Source organism: Scophthalmus maximus, chromosome 13 (genome assembly GCF_022379125.1).
Source record: "Scophthalmus maximus strain ysfricsl-2021 chromosome 13, ASM2237912v1, whole genome shotgun sequence".
Lineage (NCBI taxonomy): Eukaryota > Metazoa > Chordata > Actinopteri > Pleuronectiformes > Scophthalmidae > Scophthalmus > Scophthalmus maximus.
In genome coordinates, this window is record NC_061527.1 from 3,861,263 (window position 1) to 3,870,000 (window position 8,738).

At 48.1% G+C, this 8,738-nt stretch overlaps 1 protein-coding gene across 2 annotated transcripts in view; it reads right to left on the minus strand.

The window, feature by feature from the left end:
• bcar3 (BCAR3 adaptor protein, NSP family member) overlaps positions 1-8,738 on the minus strand; it is a 59,640-nt gene that overhangs the window by 30,988 nt on the left and 19,914 nt on the right. For both annotated transcript variants that reach the window (XM_035646586.2, XM_035646587.2), the window contains 3 exons: positions 8,056-8,269; positions 7,272-7,526; positions 424-466 (listed from right to left, as the gene is read on the minus strand). In XM_035646586.2, the coding sequence (XP_035502479.2) occupies positions 424-466; positions 7,272-7,526; positions 8,056-8,269 (512 nt within the window). The remainder of the gene's footprint in view (positions 1-423; positions 467-7,271; positions 7,527-8,055; positions 8,270-8,738) is intronic.

The following is an 8,738-nucleotide window of genomic DNA, read 5'->3' on the forward strand; positions in this document are numbered from 1 at the left end:
TGTGTGTGTGCGTGTGTGTGTGTGCGTGCGTGTGTGTGTGTGCGTGCGTGTGTGTGTGTGTGTGCGTGTTAATACGATTTACAGCAGCTTGACTCCCAACACTGGCCGACAGTCTGTGTGATTTACTGGTGTATTATCCTTGTTACCCGGAGGCGATCGGACATACTTGATGATGTTTACACTGCGGAAGGAGATGAACGATTGGTTCATATCCAACGTGATGACTATTTAATCGCTTAACCTTTATTTGACCTCAAAGACACTTGAGGGCTTATTCTGTTTCGACAGCTTTTAAATAACGAGCAGAGTTAAAACTAGACTTATTGTACGATACAGCTCGTCCTTCAACGCGACACGTGTACTGTGCCGAACATCGGAGGATTATGGAAGAGTTGGACAGACATCGCAGTTCGTCGGTCCTACCTTGACGTAGTCCACCGTGGCGTCCAGGCCGGCCGCAGGCTCCCTGGGGAACACAGACAGAGACAAGGTCCGGTTTAGAGAGCACATCTTCCCCACTGGGACCCAAAACCCCTCCCGCGTCCTGGTGCTGATGCTGCTTCTCCGGCAGTTCTGCTCTTTTTCTTTTTCTTCTTTAGGAGAGGATGTGGCTCCAAAACGTATTCTTAAAACAGGCCCGAATAGATCTCACCGGTCCACACGAGTGTCCATATTCGTCATATTCTAAGACCGAGAAAGCACAGCTGCACTGTACAGCCGGCGCACAGAGAGAGAGAGAGAGAGAGGTCACGGTGGTGATGATGATAAAGATATCCCCAAATTTAAAAAGGTCCCTCGTTGAGAGCGAGAGAGAGAAAAAAAAGTTGAGTGAAACCGAAAACCTCACTCTGAGACTCTCTCTCTCTTCCTCTGTCCCGTTCACTGTCTCTGTCTCTCAGTCAGTGGTAAACATGTTCACTCGCTGCCTGCCTGACTTAGCCTCCCTCCCTCCTCCCTCCTCCCCCACCACAACACACATAGCAGCCACACGCCTACCCTTCTGAGTCCACTGACAAATTCACAGAGAGGTTAGAGCACGCACACACACACACACACAAACACGCACGCACACACACACACATGCACACACACACATTCAGACACGCACACACACACACACACACACACACACACACGTGCACGCGCACACACACATTCACACACACGCACGCACGCACACGCACACACACATACACATTCACACACACATTCACACACACACACACACACACACGTGCACACGCACGCGCCCACACACACTCACACACACACATTCACACACATGCGCACGCACGCATTCACACGCACACACACACACACACACACACACTCACACTCACACACACACACACACACACACACACACACACACTCACACTCACACACACACACACACACACACACACACACAAACCTTTTCATTAATCTCTTTTTGTCATTCTTCTTCTTCGATTCATCCCAGTGACCGTTCACCACATCAGACCCCCCGTGTCATTTTTTCACTCTGCGTTTCACTTTGGCCTTTTTTCTTTTGTTAATTACTACCCGCGCGTTATTTCCAGCGCCCTCCATCATGCGCCTCCAACGCGTCGGGCCCACTTGAAGGCCCGCGGCGTCCCTCTCCCAGCCGGCGGCTCAGCCCAGGAGGTAATTAGGGCTCAAGTCCCCCGACTGCGTTCGCGAGGGGTTGCTGGTTTAAATCCCCCTAAAGCCTCCGCTGGTGTTCCCACGGGAATATTAGCACAGTCCCTTACTTTATACGCCGAACCAAATATGTTTAGCTCTAAGCCCCCTCTCAGTTTTAATACGCCCCCCACCCCCCCGCGCGTAATGAGCAGGATTTAGTTATGTAACCGAAACAGAAGCCTCCATTCACAACAATGCGCGGCCATTATTCGTGGGGAGGCGGCGAGCTCGGGCCTTTGGTCGAGCCGAGGAGGAGCCGACTCCCGACTCAGGTCTGCAGATCTCTGATCCGACACATCCTGCCGCTCGACCGCGTGGCGTCAACACAGGTCTACAGAGAGGTGTCCTCGCAGCAGAGGGCTCTGCAGATATGCCGCTCCTCCGTGTGGGTGGGCGTCCGTTGACTCCATGGTGTACACTAGAAAAGGCTTGTGTGTTTGCGAGGTCAAAATAGCCGTGGTCGTCTCGTGTAATCAGTCCAAAGTGGGATTGAGACTAATGGGATTAGAGTCTAATCATGAACGTTGGCACGGGTACATTCTCCCGGTCGCTCTGTTTGCTGCCTCACAGCCGCACAGTATTGCAAAAAATGGTTTGGATGCTTTGGATGAAGACTCCCCCGGTATTTCAACGTGGTGTGATGACAATGCTACGTCCATGTTGCCACTGGAGACGCGATCACGCTATTTAAATACTGAAGGTGAAGAATTAAAAATGAGACTATTCTCTAATATCAGAGCTACACATCGACTAGAGACAGTTCAAATAAGTAGGTTTCTGTTATAGAGCCCGACCGATACGGATTTTTGGGAGTACAAGATTCCTGATTCATTCATTCACATGAATGAATGAAAAAAAAAAAAAAAAAAAGATTCCTGATGCCGATACATCGGGCGATACATATATATATATATATATATATATATATATATATATATATATATATTGTTTTAAATCTGTAAATGATTCCTAAGATGTCGTTATTAAACCTTTATGACAAACACATATAATTGAGGCTTGATATTTTAGTTTAACCATGAACATAACTATAAATTGAGAATACAAATACAATTGGTGTCCAATCTGGTTTCACCAACCTCATCACTCCTGGAGTTAGTTCGGCTTCACCACTGCCGACGACGAAGGAGAAGAATGACGGAGAAGAATGCAGGAGGTTTCTGTGGTTTCGAATGTAAAACTAAATCCAGACAGTCCAGTGGTACAGTGCGCGCTGCTCGTCCGGGGTCAGTGGTCGGCCGGACCCCGGGCCTCCACCGCAACCAACCACCGGCCCCCTCGTAACCCCCCGCCGCAGTGTAGCTCTCCTGTCTCATAGGCGGGAGCAGTGACAATCGCCGAATACAGGGAAACTCCCATATCGACCCTCCTGGAGGGTGATTCCCATTTCTCCTTCTGGCAGGTCAAAGGTCAAGCTCAGTGGAAGGATGGTTTCTCCACCCTGCATCTGTATGGATGTATATATATATATATGTATACATACATACACATATATACATATATATATACATATATATACATATACATATATATATATATATATATACGCATTTATATATATATATATATGTGTATATATATTTATTCCTATATTTATTCCTCCCCGACAACAGTTTGGTTCAGTAATCCTGACTTCAGCACTTACTGAGGCAGAAAGGACGCGTGGTGGACAGAAGATTGGCCGGCAAATCCAGACTACACAAGCCGACCACAGCTAACTTTGCCCTTTTTTCTTAAAAATCTTTTCTGCCCATGTCGCAGAAACAACATCGCACAGCACGCTCGGACTCCTCGTGCTCCCGCGACCGCCGGAGTGACCTGCAACACGGACGGAGGCAAAAAGCGGAGAGGACGTTAAAAAAAACACAGCAGAGGCCGGTGAGAGAGGGGAAGAAGGAAAAAAGGAGGAAAAAAAAATAACAGCAGCAGGGAGGGAAGAGGCCGAGGCAGCACTCGCCACAGTCTTTTTCTGGCTACTGTTGTCCTTTGCGCTTCACCACACAATACTCAGCGCCACCACAACTGGCGTCAGTTAGGGACTCCACCGTACTCGTGTGTGTGTGTGTGTGTGTGTGTGTGTGTGTGGGGGAGAGAGAGAGAGAGAAGAAGAGGGAGGGAGAGGGACGGACGGACACCGGAGTGCAATGGAGAGAGTCGATGAGCAGCATGTGGGGTCTGCAGGCGGCCCACAGAGGTCAGTGTCTCTCCACTTTCACATTCAGGCTGCGTTTGAATCCACTGATCCAAAATCCACGCGATGAGCCGAATTGTGAATATTCTCAAATGCCTCGGCGTGCTGTTTTCAGCAATTTTTGGAAAGTTGCAGCGGATGTCAAAATACGAAAAAAGTGAACGAATGATTTCTTTCCTGCAGCTGTCGCGCCACTTTTTGTCACGGCAAAATGACAAATGAACTGTCTATATCTATAATCTATATGGCAGCTTTCCATGGTCTCATCAACCACCCAAGTCACATTCACCCATTTCGCGCACACTCCACCTTTTCTAGCACATTCACACGCGGCCGTCGAGGGCCATCGGGGGTCATCTGGGGTCAAGTGTCTTGCTCGAGAACGCTCCGCAGACGGACTGGAGGGAAACGGGGATTGGGTTAGTCGTGCACTTATCTCCGGAGTCGTAGCCGCCCACACACATGCAGCACATCTGTGTGTCAATATTCCACACTGCACATTGTCTGGTGTCCGCCGCAGAGAAGTGACCCAAAAAAAATATTCCCCCAAATTATATTAAACTGTGGAAGAGATCGACAAGCTCGTCCTTCCAGTGGGATATATTATAAATATTATATATACATGATATAAAGATATCGCGTGTTCAGAGTTCTGTTCACCTCTTCCTTTGACATCCTCCCTTTTATCTGAAGCACTGAGTCGCCCCTCTACATACAGGATGTATTTGCAATATAGTATTAAAATCTTTTGAAACCACTGTGATGGGGAAATAGGAGAGTTGATCCGAACACAATCAACAGATAAAAGGGGAATTTAGAGGGATTTTAACTTCATCTAATTCAAGTTGATGAAAAGAATAGCTGCTCGTGTCAACAGACTGTTACTGTCGAAGAAACATTCCTCTCTTTCTCCTTTACCCTCCTTCTTTCTGCTATATCCGTCCTGACCCCCCTCCTCCTCCTCCTCCTCCTCCTCCTCCTCTCCCGGTGGTCTGCCGAGTCGCCCGCAGGGCAAGGCGACCAATGGGGAGCTGGTGCAACATAAGGTCACGGGTCAGAGGTCAGTCGACAACATGAGCGATGGAAAGTCAAGAGCAACTGGCCAGTGGCTACATACCTGCCTCAAAGACACACTCCCGCGGCTTTTTGTGCAAAAGACTCGACTGCCACCTGTTGGGACTTCAAACACAACCCGGGTGAGGTCGGGGGAATTTTCGTAAAACACCAGCGAGTACGTCAATGACATCGAGGACTGTACTTTCAACTTGTAAAAAATATCTATTCATGTCAATATGAAGATAATTTCTATTCTATTAAGGATCCTAGATTAAAAGAACGGGGGACACCTTCTCTGAGATATAACTATACATCGTTTGAGTCCAACTATTTTTCACCTGCATGAAAATAAGATGACAAAAAAATATGAATGGAAATACCGATTTTTTTTTTTTTAAATGCGACGAGTCAGTAAGATCAAATTATAATGTCACACGTGAGATCTTGTGGGTAGAAGGTATAATCACACATTGTCAGAGTCGCTCACATCCTCAGTGAAAGCCTCCCTTTGTAGCCGTGAGGCCATTAGTGGGCAACTTGTGTTATCACCAAGTGCCTTTCCTCTGATCTCCACACAGACTTGAAGTACGGCCAACAGTCTCTGATGTGAGAGGAACCCACCTGCCACGGAGAAAAAAAACACACCCACCCCTGCGACGAGAAGATGTCTCGGTTTGATGTCTCCGTCTGCTTGCCGAGCACATTTCATGGATCAAAATGTGCAAGGAAACATCGCGGAAAAATGACCCATAACCCCGAGCGGGAGAGCGCGAGTGCCTCTTTGTGTCAACCACCTGCGCGGGGCGGCTCCAGTCTGACCTGGACAAATGGTCCCCCGCTGCGCACGTCAAACGTGAGACGGATCCCGGCGCGGAGGCCGAGAGACGGAGGGAGCAGACAAAAGAGCGCGCGGTCAATCTGTGATCTGCGCCGCCGCGCCCTGCAACCTACAAAGGCAAGACCCCGACTGCTGCAGGCCGCGCTCACACACAGACGACCTGCAGAAAGGCCCGGCTGCATCAGATACAGTCGGTCGTAACTCTACACTGCAGATGGAGGAGATGGGAGGACATGATGAGGGGAGAGGTGTGTGTGTGTGTGTGTGTGTGTGCGTGTGTGTGTGTGTGTGTGTGTGTGCGTGTGTGTGCGTGTGTGTGGGGGGCGGGTTCCCTCTGAAGCTGAGCTAACTGCTACACCCCCCCCCCCCCCCCCCAGGGCTCGCTTTACAACCTCCCTCATCCCTCATCCCTCATCCAACCCCGAACTCCTCCTCCCTCTTTCTTCTTCTACAGTCTGAACAGTTCCCTTCTCGTGCTCACGACGACCAGGTAGAAAGAATTCTGAGGCTGGACGAGTGGTTGTGAACATTTTTGCAGCTTGTTTTCTTCACGTGAGACAGATGTTGGACAGATAGCACTTAGAATTTAATCTAGGATCACCAACATGTTGTTCAGAATCCGAAGCTTCACAGAGACGACTCTGAGCTGAGGGGCTGCAACTATTCTTTTTTTAACGAGGAAATGAATCTGCCAATCATTTTGTCTTTTATTAATCGATTCATCGTTTGGTCTATGTAATGTACAAAAATGGGAGTGGATGTATTGACAGTTCTTGTTTGGTCCAAACATGAGCAGCAAAAACAACAAAAGAACTTCACCTTTTCTATCACAGAAACCATATGTTACATTTAAGAAAGTAAAAGTATTCACATGTGAGAAGCTGAGACTAATGAATTATGGGACATTCATTTTATTTTTTATGATTTGCTTCATGCTCTACAATAATATCACCAAATTTGTCATGGGGTAGTCTGTTTGTTTTTTGTCCCTTTTTCTGAATTAAATTTTTGCCATAATTTTTTTATTTTTTATTATTATTTTTATTAAAAGTCAATTTAAGTCAATTGTATTCCTTTCTATATATATATATATATATATAGATAGATATATCTATCTATATATATATCTATATATAGATATATATAAACATTTTTTAATAATTTGTTTTATTTTTAATTTTTCCAAGCGGATAATGTTGTGTAGTGCTAGTATTATGTACACAAACTGTGATTCCAATAAAAATTTAAATTAAAAAAACACATTTAAATTGACTAATTGAAGTATTTGAACCCCAAAAGATAAAATGTCTGTAAAGTCTTTCTTTAATAGCTTGCCCCCCCCCCCCCCCCCCCCCCCCCCCCCCCCACCGCGTCTATTCTTCTTCATGTTACGTCTAAATCGAGGCTGATGAAGACGGAATCAAGAGACATGAACTGTAATAACATGATAACTCGTGCGACCTCATCAGCGCGCGTGTTTACCTGTAGCCGTAAAAGTCGTCGATGATATTCTGGACCAGCGGAGAGGTCAGAGGTGGGTGGGCGTGGCCGGGGGCCAGCGCCGTGTTCCCGCCCACCGACGGCTGCGTGCGATTGGCCCTGGGGTCCCAGGTGTAGTTCCCGAGGGCGAGGTTGTTACCGCCCCTCTTGCGCCGGGGCAGGGTCCCGTGAATGGAGATCGGGTGGTAGGCGGCAGCGGGAAGATCTGAGAGGCCGGTGCCCTGCGCCAGAGGGAGACTGGGGGGAGGAAGAAGAGGATGAAGAGGAGGAGGAAGTCGTCTTTGTGATGCGCCACTTAAATCTCCTCTCAATCATTTTGGTTTTACCCTACAATCCCACATGAGTGACTCTGAGGTCAGTAAAACCTTTTCTCCTGCACATTGACGGAATCAAGTTGCTGCCTGATGCTGTAACGGACACAAAAATCCACTGGAAAACAAATGGAAACATTCAATGGCCTGTTCGTCATCTTGTTTTTTTTAAATTTTCCTGGCGTTCCAGGTTTTTTAGGTCGGGGATTGAATTGTGGTTTGCGGGTTTCGCCCCCCCCCCCCACACAAAATATTGTTGTAACAATTGAACCACACACCGAACTACGTGCTTATTTTTTGATATTGGTTTTCCTTCGGAAGCAGCTTGCTGACCCAACTGAAGCGTGAGCTGGTTTGTAGAGAAAGACTGGAAACGCTAGAAAAAGCGATGCCAGCGCTGAGTCCGAATGTTCGTGTGACTCATGGCTGATGTCGTAGCCACCGCACCAACTCACCCGGGTCTGGAGCTGAGCAGGTCCATGGAGGAGGCGAGGGACGCCTGGAGCCTCCTGGAGGAGTAGGTGCCGCCGCCGCCGCCGCCGCTGGGGACAGCGAGGGACGGCGGGGAGGGGACGGCGGGGTGGGCGCTGCCTCCGTCCAGGGCGCGATGATGTGCATGGAGGGACCGGGGCAGACTCGCGAAGCGCCCCTCTGCCATCATCCTCAGCTCTGGAGAGGAGCACACGAGACACAAAGGGTCAGAGTTGCATCCGACGTTCCGCCAGCACAGCAACGCTTTGGTAAGAGATTTACTAACGATTCAAGAACTCTATCGCCATTGGGCAAGCACGACGAAATCCCGATGGTTTAGAATACAATCATGTAATGAAATACCAAAAGAAAAATAAGCAAAAGAAGTATAAATATAAAGTTCTCCAGTAGAATATCAAGTGATGAATAGTAAGTGAATTGACGTCACGGGGTGAAAGCTTCTCCAGGTGTGAGAGCCTGACGCGCTCACACACAACCTGCGGGGTTAAAACGCAGTTACGTAACCGCCGGTAACACAAGACAGTCGGGTCGGTAACACACTGCGTGACACGCCGAGGCGGAAAGACACGCGATACAAACGCACGCTGACGTACAGTATTCGCCGGGATGAAATATTGAGACACACGATATATGCGCGCGGAGCGAG